This window comes from Pieris napi, chromosome 23, assembly GCF_905475465.1.
Source record: "Pieris napi chromosome 23, ilPieNapi1.2, whole genome shotgun sequence".
NCBI classification, from domain to species: Eukaryota; Metazoa; Arthropoda; class Insecta; order Lepidoptera; family Pieridae; genus Pieris; species Pieris napi.
Genome location: NC_062256.1, coordinates 9,842,579 through 9,863,405, shown reverse-complemented (window position 1 = coordinate 9,863,405; position 20,827 = coordinate 9,842,579). Strand labels below are relative to the sequence as shown.

Genomic DNA, 20,827 nt, shown 5'->3' with positions numbered 1-20,827 from the left:
TACACAATTTTCAATATATCTTCTTAAAAATTGTCCATAGAAAATGTATCCCTAACGTCACATTCACTCCTATGGCTGGCTGGTTGTTATTACATTTTTAAAAACTAAAATGTTTTTGCATGCATGCTAGTTAGCTTTTTTTGGAAAAGCCATTATATATTAAACAAAATATTAATAATACTGTTCCTACATATAAATAATGTTATGCTTAACTAAATATAGCTCACTAAAAAATAATAACTATTAAGCTCCTATTAGTTTTCGTATTCGTATAAATTATTTTACACCAACGAAGCAGTGAACGACAGGTACAATATGCAAATCTTTAACATATGGAAACAACAATTGATTAAATTCTAAGGTCAATTCTCGGTCTTTAACTCGAAAGACGACAATTTTTACGTATCACCTATGCAATTATACATTTTTATAGATTAGATAAAATCAATGTTTGTATTACGTTTATGTTTTGTATGGTATAATTTGATACATTTGCTAAACTGAATTGTATGAATCTCGTATTAAACATTGGCCCTTAGCGATAAAAAATGCCTAACCAGTTGTTAATACACCTTACTGTTAAACCTCGAAACAATGTCTATACATTCTTACCGATGAAATCGTATCGTTTGACTTTTTTCAACTAGCCTAATACACAAAATATAATATATCCACTTTAAATATAATAATGACGTCACATCCCAAATGGACATTTATTATATGTTAGAACACAACCAGTAGACATTAATCAAAGTTAGCTTAATTTTACAAATAATATAATACAGCGCATAATAAAAATCCCTCCTTTCCCTTTCAAACGGATTGTTTAAATCCAATGCTAAATGCGGTTTATTAGTATAAAATACATGAATACTGTTTAAAACTGGATAGACGCTCGAAGGTGGGTCAAAACAACTGCAAGTAGGGCACGGTTTGATGGTATATGTGTAAGACATTAATAACATCATAACTGTTTATTTAATTTGAAGATACAAAGAAAACGGAATTTGCATTCAATGTGTCCGTTTCATATACGAATTTAATTAAGTACCAATTAGTTAATAGAGTACATTTAATTTAAGTGCTGCAAGAGACAGTTGACATGGAAGCTATGGTCAACTTGGATATTCAATTATGTCATCATGCCAAATCGATGTTTTCGAGTTACGACGATAACGATAGATAAATCTAACGTTTGACTGACAAGTGACAGAGCTCTGTGGTTGCTCCAAAGAGTGAAGGTAGATTTATTGTTGACTGATAGACCTGGAAAGTTTTTTAGACAATCAGAAAAAATTTAAATTCATATTTGGTATGTGGAAAGAAATATACTGCCCCTTTACACCTATTTAACTAATCCGCGCGGCTACTTCGCATCACTCACTCGTGGCCTCCAAAAAGAGAATATTTTAGCGCTCCCTGTCCCGACAATTGCTGGCTTTCAGCTGCAGCAGATCCTCCAGACCTCCACTGGTCTCCGACCACTAGGTCGGCTCAGATAAACCTCATTCTTGCCCGATCTTGGCCCATCAAGGTGCCCCAGCCAACGTAGTCGATTGGCCTTGTATTCGCCTATAATGTTGGACTGGGCTACCAACTTTTCTATTTGGGCATTTTGTTCTACTTCTCATACTTACATTTAAACTACCATAAAAATCGAAAGAATTATTAATTAATTTATAATTAGTGTTTGAAATAAACATTTTAAACAATTTGTTCTTTGTCAACAGGAGGAGGATAGAGACGTACAGACGCCGTCAGTCGGAATGTGTGCCAAGGTTCGATCAATCGTTCACCGGCGCATGTGAACAGCAAAACTTGGAGACGAGTGCACTCCAGAAGAGGTTTCTTGAGGGCAAGGCCAAACGGCAAGCGAAGAAGACAGACCGAAAACCAGACCTGCCTTCCATAAGCAGCAACCTACATAGCAGCGTGCATGTGAGCTGTGTGAGCTACCTTATTTATTATTTTTCATTTTAGTTTAGTTCCTCAATATTTTTTTTAGTATTCAAGGTATATTATATTAACTAGCAAAATTCATTTCAATATTACGGGTATAGTCAAAATAAATACAATTTCAAGGCCTCTATCCTGTAGCTAAAGACTGATTTTGGTTTGACTTTGAAATCTCGTATTGCAAAGTAACAATCGTCTTAAAACAAGTTTTGCGTTCTGCCATTATCACGTTATTTACGTGTGTAAAGTAATTAGATATGTATATAATTATAGTTTCTAGTTTTCCATGACGGCTAGTGAAGCGACATTGTGTTTTTTATACCTATGTTCTTTGAATTAAAACAATTATAAGTTTACGTGTACTATTTAGAAAACTACGGTGTAATATGAAGTCATCCTGTCTATGGGGTGGAATGAAGACACTGATAAATTCTATTTTTAAAAAATTTTCTTAGTATGGACAAAGCTTTCGATTTTTAAATTATGAATGAGGTTGTGGGTATGTTCCGATATACACTGCGAGTACTGTATAGTGCTCCCACTGTTCAAAAATTTGTTCCGCTATGGACTGCAGTATACAGCCGCAGCGTCCTAGGAAATATATGACGTCACAAATCCCCGCTATACTTCTACTGCGAGCACTGGCGTTTTCGAGGTAAGGTACTCGCAGTGCTTTGATCACGTGATCAATCAAAACCACTTGAATGCCTAACGGCTGATATAACTTACAGTTTAATAACAAACATTTAAAATTCTAACTTACTTTCTTTGTAGTATTAATTCAATTGACAGTTAATATTAATATAGATTTTTTTAATGCGATAATACTCCAATAATAGTTTTTCTTGTTGAATTGAAAAACTTTGATGCACTCATTTGAAAACCGTGTCGAAAAACGAAGCTGACTAGTATACTGGACTGCGTTCCGTTTTAAATTGTAACCAGTATAGCTGGCTATAGAGAAACGGTTTCACAGTATACTAAATTGACGGTACTCTGTACAGTGGTCGCAGTGTATATCGGAACATACCCTGTATAATAGTGTTATATAACCTTCGAACATTGCGAGTTCTATTTTCAAATACGCAAAATGCAGCATACCACTTAGCGTACGAAGAAACTCGTATTTTTAAATTTGGAATTTCAATATACAATGACAGTATACCTTTATCTAGTACCTGAATCTATTTCTAAATACGCAAGAATATATCAGAAAAACTAGCCCCATATACCTGTCGGACCTTTTTAATGTTTTAATCGTGTTTATTTACGACATCATTGAACAGTGATAAGGCACGCGCAATTATTTCGAGACAAGAATTCACTAGGCAATATCGTATTGTTGGTAATCGTATGAAGTAATATTGCGTCGCTCTGTTTTCAATAAAACTCTAGTTGCGTTAACATTACATAATGCAAAGTTTTACATTTGAGGTACCATTTGGGGCGATTTACATACTATATGTCATTCTGTAAGTTATGTAACTCACCGCCCCTTAGAGCTTAGCTCCGAAGGTCGATTCCCGGCGAAACAAGTGTTCCTTAATGGCTGATAATTGCCTTGTGAGTTGTGACTGATACACTGACAGATAGATGTGTCTCATTAAAATGTGTTTAAATTGTTTATTAAGTATAACCGTTAAATCACCTGTAAATATTTAATCAATTCATATAAATTATAATTTATAATTATGTGAATTTTTCTCAACGTGGCCTGAGAAATCTGTGGCCTCAGACGCTGTTCATTGCCAAATTGTCAAAAGATGGCGCTATTTGCTAATGACATTAACAATTTATATAAAATACGATTACTATATGTTTGAATTTGCGAGCAGTGTTGGCCTAGTGGCTTTAGCGTGCAACTTTCATCCCTGAGGTTGTAGGTTCGATCCCGGCTGTGCACCAACGGATTTTCTATGTGCGCATTTAACATTCGCTGGAACGTTGAAGGAAAACATCGTGAGGAAACCGGCTTGCCTTAAAAGCAAAAAGTAGACGGCGTGTGTCAGGCACAGGAGGCTGATTACCTACTTGCCTATTAGATTGACAAATCTTGAAACAGAAACCGAAATCTGAGGTCGTAGCGTCACTGTTTTTTTGTTTTTATGGGGCTTAATTCATTTCAACACAACACAAACACAAGTTCATTAACGTACTATATTCCTTAATTAAAAAATAATTTGTTAATTGTGATTAGAAAGTGTTTTTAGATATTTGAGACGTACGTTTAGGGGGTATATACACGGGATCGTGATAAAGGTTTTTTGTAGTGTTTCGAGTTGTTCTTGTGACGAGTCTTGAATAACCTTGTGTAACCGGTAAAAACCGGCTCAGTTGTTTCCGATTTTATCAATTACAAACAAATATAAAATATCTTTATCTGTTAGTAAAGTAGATTTCAAATCATATGTATTTTTATCTGTAGCACGAAGAATGCGTAAATTGTAATAATTATCGTAAATGAAAGATTTTTCTATGTAAAATTTAACAAATGCTCAGTGGATGTATTGTTTCAATAGAATTTGTCTAAGTTATACAAATTGTATGAAAAATGGACAGAAATGTAAATAATTTGTATTACTTGATGGAAGTCGTAAAGTAGATTCCACTGATTATTAACGCTTGATTAGCTTAGGCTTGGACAGCGAGAGACACGTATGCTGAAAAGTACTGAAAACTTGACACATACACCCATTCGAACCAATTCGACTTAGGGTCCTTCAAGAAAAAAAAAAAAAAAAAGAGCGTACCACGTCTTAAAATGCCGGCACTCGCGAGTCCTCTGGTATAGAGAGTGTCTATGGTCGGCGGTAGCACTTCACATCAGATGTTCCTCCTGTGTCCAAAAATCAAAAAAATTCAACAAAACCGTTTAGGAGGAGTTTACTTACAGACGCACAGTAGATGAGTACTTGCATGTACAATATTATGTCTAGATAATTAACCTGTTGTTTTAATATACCTAAATGTAATTATGTAATGTTCGTACATTCACGGGATGCGCATGCGATGCCAGAGGGCAAGTCAATTGACGCTGGGTTACATCCGGACGCGATTTCAATTGTCCCTTCAAACACGTGTTGTAATTATTCTTTTTCACCTGTCTTGAACTTCTAACACAGTTTATTCCACACATCACTATCTACTACTACTAGTAATCGTACTCTCTCTCTTCTTCGTAATCTTAATTACTGAAAGTCGTGCCTGTCTTGAGAAGCCCTAACCGATACGTCGACTTGCTGTCTCCACAAGACTCTATCCTCAGCTTGTGTGGCATTAGCGATGTTGAGACCCATAATTGTCTTTACCTGGTCAAACCAACGGGTAGGCGATCGACCCTGACTTCTTTTGCCATCACTCCTCTACCATCACTAGCTTGTCAAGACTATTCGGTTCTCTCCTGGCAATATGGCCAAAGTAGCTTAGCACACGTTTGTAACTGCTGGAGTCGACAGTGGTGATCTTTAGTTGGTTGAGAATGGACTTATTGGTTCTTTTTGCACTCTATATATATAAATACCAGGACAATACAGTTTGTTTTAACGTCACCTAGGGTTAACCAAGTATTGGTTTAGTAATAAGGTGTTATATAATACATATGTAGGGTAGAGCGGGGCTAGTTGAGCATAGGGGCAAGTTGGGCAATCGAAATATCTCGGAAACTATTCACCTTACGCGGGAGTATCAAATAGCAAAAAGAAGGAGCCGTAGGAGGGGTAATCATCGCACGATAGCTAGTGGCAGCTCGACGAGTGAGTGAAGTGTCACGGCGTTTTGTTTATTTTGTGACCAAAAAGTAAAAACATTGTTTATCGCAAGTTTTCGTCTGTCTTTGTCTAATGTTCTCTGTTTTCAATCAGGACAGTGTTAATCTTCCAGAAGATTATTGTATTTTTGATTTGTAAATAGGATTTGGGTCTAATTCTAGGCATTTTTTTACAATCCCACTTTTCTTTTAAAATTCCGGGTTGGGGTAAGTTGAGCAACTAACTCCACGACTTAAACAACTGATGAGTAATGAATCTTTTATTTTTGTTTGGATGCTTACAAGAGGAGGAGATGTTCTTACACTGCTGAATACTTAAATAATGCTGCAAAGGCTGTCCACGATGAGGGAAAAAGTGTGAATACCGCCGCTAAAGAATTCGGTATGGGTTGACTTTTAAATAAATTAAATGAAGGTGATGGTTCATTTATGGGCTATACAACACCGAGGGAAGTATATCCTCCCTCACAGGAGGACTGTTTGAAAAAATACTTGCTACAAATAGAATTTTTCTCCAAAAGACGACCATCGCCTTGCCTAAGGGTGTGCTGCTAAATTCGGCATTGAAATTCCACCCAGCTGAATTGCAAATAAGATGGCCGGAAAACAATGGTTGATGATGTTTTTAAAACAAAAAAATCGTAGCTATCCATACAAAAACCCGAACCCACCAGCCTTGGTAATCTTTTTTAGAAATTATCGGAAGTAATGGATAGATATGGATGCTCATGTTTTGTTGTTCTAGTTTCGGGTAATTATACAAAGAAAATTTCTTTAAGTTTTGTTGTTATGTCAATAAAAGACTATAAATAAAAAGCTGACTGTCTAACACATATTTTACTTCATCTCAAGTTATCATAGAACCCATGGTTTGGCCTAGACATTCTTAGTGCTCAACTTGCCCCATACCCTTGCTCAACTTACCCCACCTATGGGGTACATTGAGCATACTTGACTTTCTGCATTTAAACATCTGTAGCTATTATATTGGACTTGTTACAAAAAAATACTATGGACACTTTTGTTAAGGGATAAATTACTAATCCATCAGGACACATAACAACTCATTGAGACTTATCATTGAGGAGCTTTATCCAAGCAAGTGAAAAATTGCTCAACTAGCCCCGCCCTACCCTACAATAAACTTGTTAATGCGAGTTTAGTCTTAAATTGACACCACATTTTAAAAGGCGTGGTTGGGAAGGAGAAGGAGAAAAAAAGAGAAAAGAAGGAGAAAAGTATTGTGTTACTAGCCATCACTGCCCACATTCACCTAATTGGTGCTTTTATGACATACTTAATTATTTCGTAATCCTACTGATAACATAAATTATATGTAATAATAAATAATAAACAATTATACTAAAGATATAGAATTCATAATATTTACAAAAAGGTTCAAACATTTCCGAAAAGAAAACAATAAAAACAAAAAAAATATTCAATACATTTAACTAATTTGACTGTGTTGTGTGATGGTGTGAAAGTGAGGGTGTGTATGTGGGGGTGCTCATGATGCAGGTGATTTTGCGCTATGGATATTCTTAATACTCCTTAATAAGATATCCGCGATAGCTTAAACGAGTTAACATGCAACATAGCACGACTACGAGTATTGTAGTCAGGAATATGAACTGACAATTTTTCTAGAAGTGAGAGATGATGTCATGTCCGCAATAAATCGTATTGTTTTCGCGAGAGTCTAAAGTATCAATTTAAAAATGTTACATACTTAACCTTGTCACACGCGGGCATAGCTTAAAAAGAAGATTTTATATGTAATGTCTTTAATATACATTGTAGCGTGGTAAAATACAAAACATTCATTGTTGTAATCTTGACCAAGAGTTGAATATCCTGTTCATGTGTCATGGATTCCTCGACTTTGTGCTGACGCTCACATATCGGTCCTAGGCTGAGATGACGCACACTTGAATTCTTCATCAACCTGTTTTAATATTATCTATGGCGAATTTTACATTACGTCCGGTTCTATTAAGATAAATACGATGTGTTATATTTAAACAAACAACTTGATTGTAACTGTTTCAATTTCTCTTATGAGAGAAATTTGAATGAATAAACTCTAATATTCAATAAAATAGGCGTTTTAGTAGGAGCATCATCAGTTTTGATAATATTGTTTTAACATATTTATTTGTGAAATGAGACAAATCGGCCTTTCTTCTGCTTCTCTGTCTTCATTACTGAAGGTCGTGCTTGTCTTGAAAATCCCTAACCGATACGTCGACCTGCTTCTGCTGCTACTCTATCCTCAGCCTGTCTTAGTGCATTAGGTTGAGACCCATAATTGTCTTTACCTGGTCTGACCAACGGGTAGAGGATGGACTATACCAATCGGCCTTTAGCTTAATCGAAAATGGGATATTATTATATAAATTATATTGAAGTATAACTGTTATAGTAAAACGTACTGTGCTTGTACTAAGGGAATTCCTAGAACATATTAGAAGACTTTCAAATAGGTTTTCATTGTAAATTAACTTTTAAATGTTATTGCTTTTAAATAAGACAAAAGTGTATCAATTAATGTCGCGTATTGATTCTAATCAATAGAAAATTTCATTGGTTGAGTTGGAGTTTCTTATTAACTATTCATGTAAATTGTGAAAGTATTGTATTTATTAAACTCAATAGGGCTGAGCAGTTGTTGTGCAAACTGCGCAATTTCGTAAGCGTTGCCTCGCATTGTCTCGGACCTATTTTGCGCCGCTCACGATTAGCCCGAGAGCTCGGAAACTCTATTAGATATCAAGGCTAACATTTTCATTTGGAAGTATTGGAATTTGCATTAAAATAAGACAAATTATTTCAAATCCCTTATTATTTTCCTTAAAAAATTGCTGCACCCGTTTAGGTAAGATTTTTATTTCCTTTTCTTCGTCTGATTTTGATGGACTGTAAACCTTTAAAATTACTTAACTTAGGTGTTATTGCCTAGCGTATTGCGACGAACTTATAAAACAAAAAATAATTTAATCCAAGATTTCTTGCGCAACGCGTAAAATTAAATAATATTTTTTTAATAGAAATTTTGTCATAATTATTCCCTGGATTTTGAACCCATCTTAGATGCCGATTTAAGTTTTAGTTCCTTTTCATTGGACGATGTTGTTAACCTTGCTTTACCAATTATTCAAATCTAGACTTAATTATTTAAAAATATTCTGCTTTTCACACACCATACTAACATATATTTTTGTTAGTAGCATGTACATTTAAATAAAAATATATTATCAAAATTGTGTCTTTACATTTATCTTAAATAAAGAATGCTATAAATGAGAAGTAGTTTATAATTTATATAATTCTTTCCTTCTAAGGCTCTAAAATACCTACTTATAGAAATTAAGTTACAAGATATAATATACTTTCTAATGAAGTTTGAAGATACAATCACCCTTCAATTGAATTCATTTCAATGATTTTTAATTATTTTAAACAAATACAGAAGTCTCTTATTAAATTGAGAAGTACTGGTCTTTTGATATAAATGAATACTTTAGTATCAAGTAATTACAAATACGTAAATTCCATTTATTCATTGATTTCCATCGAATCCTTGAACGAACATCTCATACTAGTTTTTTCCTATAAATGTAAATAAATATCCAAGGTAATTGTTTTGTTTATTACACTCATTGCGGTGCAAAAGTTGAATCAATGTCTTTAAATAGCTGTTGTTGAGGCTAGTGCTGGGCGAATGGACGCGTTATGTGAACTAAATTGTTTACTACGCGTTTGGTTGAGCATATGATCCTGTAATACTTTGAATGTTTACTTTACATATCTATACATATAAATATAGTATGATATTTTATCTACATATATGAAATTAGAAGCGAAGCCCTAGACAAGAACTAAAACGTATTTGTCTTTGTAAAGTACTTGATAGTGTAATTATACAGTAGAACCTCTATAAGTCGAACATCAAGGGAGACGCCAAAAAATTCGAGTTATAGAGTTTTCAACTTATGGAGGATTTCGACTTAGGCGGATTTTGATTCGACATAAAGAGTTTGAGGTTTATTCTTATAAATTTTGAGAGCAAGCAAACACGTGTTTCCATGAGTCATAAATTTATTATTGTATACTCCTAAAATGTTTTCTAAGAAACAATAGTGTACTCACATTGTCGGCAAGTTCTTAAAGTCGGTAACTTATTTTTGTTCGAACAATAGAGATAATAAATTCCAAATGATCAAGTTGTAAAATAAAACGTTCCTATGTTCGAGATACAGAGGTCAAATTTAATTTTTCGAGTTATAGAGTGAAAATATGTACCAAAATGGTTTGGAGGGACTCGGTGATTATTTCGATTAACAGAGGTTCAAGATTTCAAGTAATGGAGGTTTTGGTGTTTTAAGGGAAGGGAACAAAACATTTTTTCGAGATTTGGAGGTTTTCGACTTATCGAGGTTCGACTTAACGAGGTTCTACTGTATTTAAATATATCACTTATTTTACGTTTTTTTTGCAGCAACAAAAATTTGGCTGCGGCGATTATGAACCACCTGCGAAACTACAGTGTGGAGGAAATGCTGGCGTAAATGGAGCTGGAGAGGCTCTTACGAAATTCTCCGTCGAGATTGTCCAGCAGCTGGAGTTCACGACGTCTGCGGCGGACTCGCAACCGCAGCAGATATCCACGAACGTAACCGTAAAAGCTCTAGCAAATGCGGTGAAAACGTCCGGATCCCCGCCACCACAGCAACCTCCTCGAATACCAACCCCACTAGACTGCGAAAGGGAATGCAAAGCAGAATGTAAGTCAGAGGTAGCTGACGATGAATTTGTTGGGCTCGACGAGTGTGCTGCTGCTCTGGAGCGGGATGCAGCTTCCTCTTTCCCTGGCTTGGCGGAGCTGATAGGCGAAGACGACGGCGATGATACATTTGAAGATCTCATTACCGAAATATCGGAATATCCTGAGTTCATGAAAGATTTTGATCTGGATGCGGGGAAATTGAACGGGGGTAGTATTGGTAATCTGGAGCCGTCGGAAGGAGAGCCGGCACCGAGGCCGTATGGGGCTGGGGAGATGTCTCCGGCGGCTCAGACGCTCAAGCATATGGCGGAACAGCATCAGCAAGCGACCGGTGGTGATTGGGCGCGGTATCGGGGTTACGGCAACTACCGCCCTGGACCGAGACCTACGCAACCTTCGATGGACCACTTGCACATGTCCCAACAACAGCAGTTACATCTGTCGCAACCTCATCATAATCTGCAGGTGAGTACTTCAAATTAATTTGCTCATGCGTACTAAAGCTCTATAAATATTTACTTATTTCATTTCGTTCGCGCCAAAACTTTTAGCTCGGCGAATGCAAGCCGTTAGACAAACGTAAATCGACGAAGTTAATAATTAAACGTGTAAATATAAATTAATAAAAAAAATCCAATGCATTTGTTGTTACTTTTTTATTTTGTAATTCATGACGTGAAAGGACATAAAAAACATAGGAGTCTGGGGTATTATCGACCGGGCGTAGCGTGCGCGCGCTGCTAGCCCGTTCGCAGACTGAAGGAGAGAAGGGTTACCGCGGCGTGAGAGACACGTCTAACCGCGTCGTCTTCTTCTAGCTCACCCACGCCCACTACACATTAATATGGTCTTTGGATTTAGAGTACTGCAATGAGCTAATAATGCATGCATCAATCGCTGTTTCTACCTGCCGGTTATTTTCCAGTAGCTTCTGAACGGTCGACTGCGTAATATTTTTAATAGGCAAGAAAGTTTTACAAGTATATCGCTCTGTTTACAAAACAAGATTCGCGACCAGATGTGTCCGACCACATGTTTTGTTCAAACTCTATTTAAAGTTAGTAAAAACTTAAGGTCATAAGCATAAGCATTAAGCATCGCTCCTTCAAGGATTAGAATCCTTTGAAAAGATTTTAGGTTACATACAAGCGTTACATTAAGGACGGGTATTTGATACTTTGTTTTGAACAATTGAAGTATTAACAGTTAGATTGGAGACGTTAGATCTTAGTTCCCGGTAAATTATGGAACCGGTTCTCGACTTTCTAAAGTGTAACAATGTACGATAAGAGGCAACGGCCGATGACATCGTATTATTCGAATGGAAAAAGTCGCGGTGCCATTACTTCCTGCCTGCACGTGTCCCTCCCCGCTGTCTTGAACTTTAATTAAAAGAGGAACTAATGTGGAGTGGAATTCTATAAAAATATATGTGTGTGTATTGCTACTAACAAATATTTATGTTTGTATTATAACAAATAAACTTCAAACTACTGAAAATTCTGTCAAAATATTTATTTCTTTCAAAATATGAATATATTGCGAAAATTTGCGAAGTATCCGACTCCGGCTACTAATATTTAAAAGGCGTTTTTAAGAGTAATTTTTAAGCAATTTAAAAATATTAATTTGTAGCAGACACATTTGTATGGGCAAGATCGGATTTTTCACCCCCTACCAGGTGTAGGCAGTTCGTACTTGTTTGTGTTATTAATAGATTAACCTTTGACCTGTATGGGCGTTCGTGACGTCGGTCCTTGTACGCCAACGTGTACCGCTAGCTCCTCTGACGTCAAAACCAAGGGATACAGAAACGCGTCGGCGGTTAACAATTAATAAATATAACATTTAAACCTCAAACAAGGTTTTTAAACGATTGATATCAGTCAGCAATTGACACAAGCTGCCATGGCGTAAACTAGTCCAGTTTAAAATTAATCTTTTACGAAAAATTTTGGCTGCTCAAAAAATGCAATTTTGATAACAAAATATATTGCACTGGTATTACAACATATGGGATAACGGATAGAGCATTACCCCGGCTGAATTCGTGATTGCAATCGCGCGGAAAGCTTCGGACTTACCATGAGTGGTGTGGCCTGTGCAAACTGGACCTTAATACAGAGATGTAAGGGGGTTCCCAATACAGTGCTCATGGCAGGCGCGATTTGCGACTAGATAAGCGGTTCCGTTAGCTTGTCTGTACAATACGGCTAAACTATTACGCGCAGTGCACCACTCCAGTTTAAGGAATAGCGCTTATTAAATCCAAAAAAGCGCTGGATTTGACGTGATTGGAATTAGCACCTTTCTTTTACAAACTTCGACTTGGAATTGAGTTAGGAATGTAATGCACAAATTGTCTAAAACCAAAAAGCTGTTTAAAGCGCTAAAAAAACGTGTGTGCGTCCGTTAGAAGTTATACTTCTTTGTCGTAACAAGATAAAAATCTAAAATGTTGACTATAGCTTACTTCAGGGTGTCGGTATTTTGTGACGGTGTGCGCGCGCATTGTAAAAATTTAGTCTCATCATTTTTCCCTAACGCGCCAAAAGTATAACTTCAAAAATGTTTTTTTAGCTAGCGTTATCCATATAAGGATAATCCATTTTTGTGTATAAAAAAAATCCGCTAGATCTGGCGGTGAAAGCGCTGAGTTGGCATCAGTGACGGCTAAAGTATTACGCGTATATTGGCGAGGGACGTGCGGGCGGCAGAACCGGTTCGCGGCGTCCGGTGGCGTCGGTGTATGTGTTGACTGCTTCATACTGGCAGCTGTCATTGAGATGCTCTTAGCCGAAATTTAAGTTCATATCAAACAAATCAAAATACGTTTATTCAGTTTCGATGCGTCTTAGTAGACCAGTGCAGATAGCCTTTAAAATAAATAAAAAGTGAAAAAAATTACAGTAGGATGAAACCCATTAGAAAAGCAGGGGAATATGATCAAAATGAAAGGAAAAATAAATTACGGTCGATCTGAGGTCGGGAAGGGGAAGGGGGGGGAGTTTTAAGGGTAAAAACGGTTTATCTCGATTTCCGGCAAAACTACAAGTCCTATCGAAGAAAGTTAAATGGCAAAGTTGGAGGTAATAAAAAGATCTAAAACTTTTGTACTTACACATTTTTCACATAACCTCAAAATTTAAGTGAAAAATTCAAAAAAACCAAGTTTTTGGTTTTTTATTTTTATCTTTAACAAAAATTATTTTTTTTTAACGAAATTTGGTGAAAACTTACCTTTCTATGTCCCAAATACACTGTAATTTATTTGATTAAAAATATTTATTTGTTCACCTTATTTTGAATTAATATCGAAAAAACACCCTAATTTTCAATCGAAAATTCTGACGTCAAAATTTCAGCTTTTTTCAAAAAGTTGGTGTGCTTTCAGTTCGTTGAAATCTCTACTTTCCTATGGTAAAAAAATATATATATATTACCATAGTAAATCTTCTCAGAAAACGCAAAAAATCGTATGCAGTAACGCCCAGACCTGTCATCCCCTTCCCTACTTCTCTATGAATCTTCTTTAAATTATAATCAGATGCCTATTTATTACTATTTTAAGATAATTTATATATACCTGAGTAACTTAAAAAAAAATTTAGCCTTTAGATGGGCTAAAATTTTCGTATTTCATAGAGAAGTAAGGAAGGGGATGACAGGTCTGGGCGTTACTGTATACGATTTTTTGCGTTTTCTGAGAAGATTTACTATGGTAATATATATATATTTTTTTACCATAGGAAAGTAGAGATTTCAACGAACTGAAAGCACACCAACTTTTTGAAAAAAGCTGAAATTTTGACGTCAGAATTTTCGATTGAAAATTAGGGTGTTTTTTCGATATTAATTCAAAATAAGGTGAACAAATAAATATTTTTAATCAAATAAATTACAGTGTATTTGGGACATAGAAAGGTAAGTTTTCACCAAATTTCGTTAAAAAAAAAAAATTTTTGTTAAAGATAAAAATAAAAAAACCAAAAACTTGGTTTTTTGAAATTTTCACATAAATTTTGAGGTTATGTGAAAAATGTGTGAATACAAAAGTTTTAGATCTTTTTATTACCTCCAACTTTGCCATTTAACATTCTTCGATAGGACTTGTAGTTTTGCCGGAAATCGAGATAAACCGTTTTTTACCCTTAAAACTCCCCCCCTCCCCCTTCCCGACCTCAGATCGACCGTAATTTATTTTTCCTTTCATTTTGATCATATTCCCCAGCTTTTCTAATGGGTTTCATCCTACTGTAATTTTTTTAGGTTTCAAAAATTATCGGCACTGGTCTATAGGGCATGCTTATGAATGTCAAAAACGTTTACAAAATTCGCGAAAGAGCAAGACTACGCCATCCGTTCGCAAAACTACCAGGAGGCCATGTTCTGAGAAGAACGGGCAAGAAACTCAGCAAATTTTACCCTCTCTCTACATTACAATTATTCAAAGGAAAATATGATAAACCACAACGTACAATGTCATAAAGACGAAGTGCTGGAAACAGCTAATTAACATCGAAAGATGGTCATTATAAATTGATTCATATCATTAATAAGTTTGATAAATTATTAAGTCCCTTCAGTGCTCAAGCCATAGACCATCTAGTCTATTTAAACTCTATGTTTAGTTAATTAATTTTCCACACATTTATCTAAGATCCTATCCTATTGGATGTGGCATACGCGAGTCGTACTTAGCGCTAAACCGCGACTGAATTTTAACCTGACTTAATTAGTAGTCAGACTGTGTTTTATATGACTCCAACACACGGACACAAAAAAAAATCATAAATTTTAATATGTATTGATAATAATTAATTCCTTAACTTTATGTTATAAGAATTGTAGGTTATTTACGTATAACTCTACTCAGGGTGGTCCATTAAATTAAATTGTATAAATCTAAAAACAACTCGCTGAAACTTTGATAAATTGAATACCCGATTAGTAGATTTTGTTTATTAACTATTAGCTCCAATTGGATCAGCGCCGGATCTCCGAATGGCGTTCCCGACTTGTATTGAGTTTTTGTACCGCACGATTTCAAGGTTGCATCGGCGCTACGGATATTGAGAGGACTAATCGGATACAAAAACGTCAGGGCAGACAGTTACAGAGCCGGTACTCTGAACTTATTAAAATCTATACGTTACTTAGCTCTTAATGGACGACTCTGAGTACGACCAAAAACGGTTATAATAACGTCTCTGGTCGGCGAAAGCGCTAGATATCCCAATTACCCATAAAGATATCCGTTGGAACAGGTTTTGTGTTTAAAAATAAGTGTTTGCATAGTTGTTTATTTTAAAAGTCGTTTAAATGTGAGAATATATAGAAAATTATGTAGCTCATTATTTTTGTATTAAACAAATATAAAAGGTTTTACCTTAATCAGCTTACGTAGTTATATATTCATGATCAGCCTCTTTATTTAGTCCATTTCTGGACGTAGACCTCCTCCATTTTCCTCCAGTACTGTATGCATTGTGATATATTACGTTGTGATGAATATTATTTATTTCTCATTGTCTATATGAAGAACAGTGTTGACCCAGTGGCTTAAGCCTGCGACACTCGACCCTGAGGTCTTGCAATCAAGTCACGTAGATTGATATTTCTTCCTATTTGTATAGAAGGTATAAATCTCTTGGATACAAGCTGATCATCTACGTGTGTTTGAAATAATGATGAAAGAAACGGATGCCATCTCTGATTATATTATTTGCAGTCATGAACTAAATAGAGAAATATTGGAGTCTTACTAAAATGCATATTGTTAAAATATTTGTCTTTGCACGTTTAACTCAACACTATATTTTTTAAATACTTTATGAAATTGAAGACATTTACTATTTCTATTCTTTATTTTTGTCTTCCTCTTGGCAGACTCATCCAAACCTCAAACACTCACGCTTTCTTTTGAGTGATATATGTTTGACTTAACATAATAAATATGACATACAACTCAACAAATTACCCTTTAAAAGTACTCAAAAAACACAAATTTAACCCTGACCTATCAATCCAGGTATCCGCTGCTCAACATATGCAAGTCAGTGGTGGGAGTGGTCACGTTTCAGCGGCTGCTCAGCAGGGACTGTACGCCACCTTCCACAACCAGAACCCATCACCTCAGCATCATCAAGGTAAGCTTGATTTATGGGCTAGACCGTTATTTTTTTTTTTATGTAATAGGAGGCAAACGGGCAGGAGGCTCACCTGATGTTAAGTGATACCGCCGCCCATGGACACTCACAATGCCAGAAGGCTCGCAAGTGCGTTGCCGGCCTTTCAAGAATTGGTAAGTTAATCAACTTATAATAATGTTAGCATGTAGCAACATGCTATCAAAAGTGGCGGCCTTTAAAAATGCCCATTGCAGGATCAAAAATAAAAAATAGAAATTCATTTATGATTATTTTGGTAAGATTTTAGTCAATTTATACGAAATTGGTGAAAAGCGTAAAAAATCCGTTGCTCTAGAGTTTTCGTTAATACATCCGCGGGAGTTCTGCAGTAATTATGGATGCATGAAAACAATAAATTACTAAAGACTAGCGTAAAGCAAAGACTTAGACAAGTTTTCGTGTTTATGTATTTAATTAATTTATTTTATAGTTATTTTATGTACTATTATGTGACGTAATGAGAATGGTTATTGATTATATATAACAAGGTCTCAAAAGAGTACTTCTTTATCTTTGAATACCACTTGTTATGTACAAACTAAGTGTTGCTAAGTGTAGCGTGTCGATAAAAAGGCTGACGACTTCGTAATCAATATCAAATTGCACAGAATATACACAAGTCGTCATTTTAACTGAATTTATGCTTTGCAGCTCTATGTTCTATGGTTTAATACCGTCAAGCGTTTTCTTTTGGCTTAAATACGTTGGAGTGATTCCTGGCGGAAAAAATTGTTTGTAGGTAGAAATAGTTGATCAATGCATTGTTTTAGAATTTCTTTTGGATAAGATATCTTTTTAAAATTGTTTTTAGAGACTTTAACTACCCACAAAAATGGGCACCAAAAAAATATGAATGCGAAAATTTATTAATTGAGAAACTGATTTTTTTTTGTGTCTACTTTGATAAACAACTAAATTGGTAGCCTTATGTTCATGGTACAGTTTTTATACAGAGCAACGAATGTCACAAATTTCGTTACAATTGATATATATGTATATGGAACTATGTTGTATTAAATTAATGTATGTTCCACCTCCGATCGGTTAGTTTATTATTAAATAACAAAATGTACAAAAAATAATATTAGAAGGCATTCGTGCAGTACAAAATCGAAAATTTATTTGTCGTGATAGCATTTGTTCGTCCAAATTGATGATAACTTATCAAAAAGTTTGTGCTGAAGTCTAAGGGTGACATTCAGTATCAAGATTAAGCACCAACTATGCCAAAATCCATCACTAATTCCTTTAGATACGCACGATGTCAAGCTTGGGCATAGTGAAGATGATCGGCGACTTGAGCTAGACTAAGCCGCGAATCAGACAATCATGTAATTAAAATAATAATTAATGTTAAAACATTAAATTTGTCTAAGCCGCGATCCGGGTTAGTCCGAACTTGGACCGTCCCGTCGTACAATACTTCTCTGAATCTCCGTCTTAGACGCGACTTTCAATCTTACCCTATAATTGTATTGGTAGGTACAGTTCAATGTCATCCGCATGAATCATGAACAATTCAGTTTTTGGTAAGGAAAAGAACGTTTGAAAACTTCAAGAAACCCTCGAACGAGTCTCTTTTGTTTAAATACTTTTTGCACAACGTTTTACCCTTTTTTCAAAAGTTTTTTTCACAAGGTGAGCAAGAAGCCATATTTACTAGGCCCTGTTCTAATAACAATAACATCGCGTAGAATGTTCCAACCCTTTAAATTTTTATAAGATAGATATAGAGCCATAACATTTTTAATTAGGTCGGTTTTAATTATGTTTCGTAACATTTAAATCATTGTACATACTGATTAATTACCTTATTTTCACTAAATGGGAATTATTGCGTCACACTGATAAACAGCATTTCGTTTTTCCCTAATTACGTATTAAAAATTAACGAATTTAAATGTGAATTTATAACATTTATATTGTAGAATGTATGCAGTCAGCAAGAGGTTTACTGAAAATTTCTACCTTGTTTTTCAATCTTCAATCACAAAGTTATCTATAAAGCTACATTAAAGCATTGTAAGTAGTATTATTCGTTTATTTTTCATAACACAGTACAATGTAAGGTTATTAACATATGAGAGAATTGGATCTTATTCCATTGTAATAAGGGGTATGTTGCCATCGATTAATAGATGTGAGGGGGGACATCTGGGGTTGACGATCTGCGGGAATGCGCCACGGTTAACACTTCGGGGATGTAATATGTTGTATGATTATATTCATGGATTCTTTTAAACCACAGTAGCTTAGCGTAAAGGTTAACTGTGTGCTATACCAACTGAAAATGACTTGGTATTGCTAGTTTAGGGGTGCAAATCTCGCGTATATGTGCGCAATTAATACGTTGTAGCCATCTTGTAAGCCGTGTCGCATCTGCAACACAGGTTTATCACCTACTTGTAAAGTCAAGGAAACCAGGGGTTGGAGCGCTACTGGTTTATCTTACTCGAAATATTGTATCGGAAGGAGGAATTTTCATACGTTTACTAATTATAAACGACAGAGTTGGGGTTAAAATAATTTACAGTAGGAATAGGAAAAGGATAGAGAACATAGACAAATAGTATTCGAAAGGACAAGTTTAGGTGGACACTCCTTGCTGAGAAGTGGAGTAACTATGAGTTGGTAAGGAGAAAGACGAAAAAGGTGGACTCGTTTCGGGCAATGTTTGGTCAGGAGTGGGACTATTATATATATATATGTCCATACAAGTTTGACACCGAACATAGCCAAAACAAAGTGAGTGATTAGCAAAAAAATTCAAGTATCTTCTAACGTAAATAAGATTAGGCGAATATGATTTCAATTATTTGTATCGTGTTGTGTTACGATTTATCAAATGATAAGTCAGAGTGATTTTACTGTACTTAAGTACATGAGTATGGTAATATGAATGATGATATGATATATGATGATATATCCGTCACTAGTAGATATATAATCAGATTTAAAACGATGGCATAGCTTGCATACACTTATGAAATTCGTAAAAGCGTGACAATGACACTTTCGAATTATATTAGTCAGTCACACATGACCGAACAAGTTGAAAATCACGCGAACATACTTAATATATGATAAGTTAATTTAATGTAATTTACGTTATATATATTATGTGTTCTCATGTCGGTTGTTTGAGTGAAATACTGCCTATACAATGTTTCTTATTATATAAAATCGGTATTCTCTTATCTGGACGCAAAACCTAACGCTCTATGTTTGTGGAATTCCTTTGTATATGCATATATATTCGGTGGGCTGAAAAGTTTGTAGGCTAACTTTTTTTATAGAATTTGATTTGATTATTCAATAGAGCCTCCGAGAGCAATACAACGATTATAGCGGTCATACGATTTGTCTTTTGCCTCAAAATAGGCTTCGATTTCCGCGATTACCTCTTCATAAGCACAAACTTTTTGACCAGCGAGCATTCTCTTCAGGTCTGAGAACAGGAAAAAGTACCTGGCGTCCAAATCTGGAGAATACGATGGATGCGGGAGCAATTCGAAGCCCAATTCATGAATATGTTTTTGTTTATGTTCTTCTAATCGAAAAACTTTATTAACGCGAATTTATTATATTTACAATTTACGAATATCAGCTGTAGTAAAAGATTCTTGATCGCTTCGTTTTAAACTGAGTAGATTATTATTAATTAAATACCATTCAATACTAGGATTAGTAATTAATAAGACATCCCTCTGTCACTTGATAAACGTTAGTAGTTTCAAATTCAAAATCATTTATTCATTTAGGTAACACAATGTACACTTATGAACATCAATAAAGAAATACATATTGAATGCTTCTAATTTTACATTTACTGCCAGTTCTCAAATCAAGGCCGTAGAACGGACGAGAAGAACTGGCAATAAATTCTCCGCCACTCTTTAATCGCCAATTTTTTTTTGTTTTACACAACGCTTGTTAGGAGATGCGAGCACTACGCCATGTTCCACATGACATCTTTTTGTAATTAATAAAAAACAAAGATTTGTCTTCTATCAGCAGTATGCATGGTGAAATAGGAGCACGCACTTACATTCTCGTGGGAACAACACGCAAATACATAGTCGAAATAACTAACATCACCGCATACACGAATTCAAGTCCGACCAC

General features: G+C 35.3%; 1 protein-coding gene across 2 annotated transcripts in view; it reads left to right on the top strand.

The window, feature by feature from the left end:
- Positions 1–20,827, top strand: part of LOC125061207 (neurogenic protein mastermind-like) — a 34,073-nt gene that overhangs the window by 5,000 nt on the left and 8,246 nt on the right. The window contains exons 2-4 of one of the 2 annotated variants that reach the window (XM_047666459.1): positions 1,731–1,938; positions 10,224–10,976; positions 16,543–16,660. In XM_047666459.1, the coding sequence (XP_047522415.1) occupies positions 1,731–1,938; positions 10,224–10,976; positions 16,543–16,660 (1,079 nt within the window). Of the gene's footprint in view, positions 1–1,730; positions 1,948–10,223; positions 10,977–16,542; positions 16,661–20,827 lie in introns of both variants that reach the window. The other variant, XM_047666457.1, reaches the window with a different exon arrangement.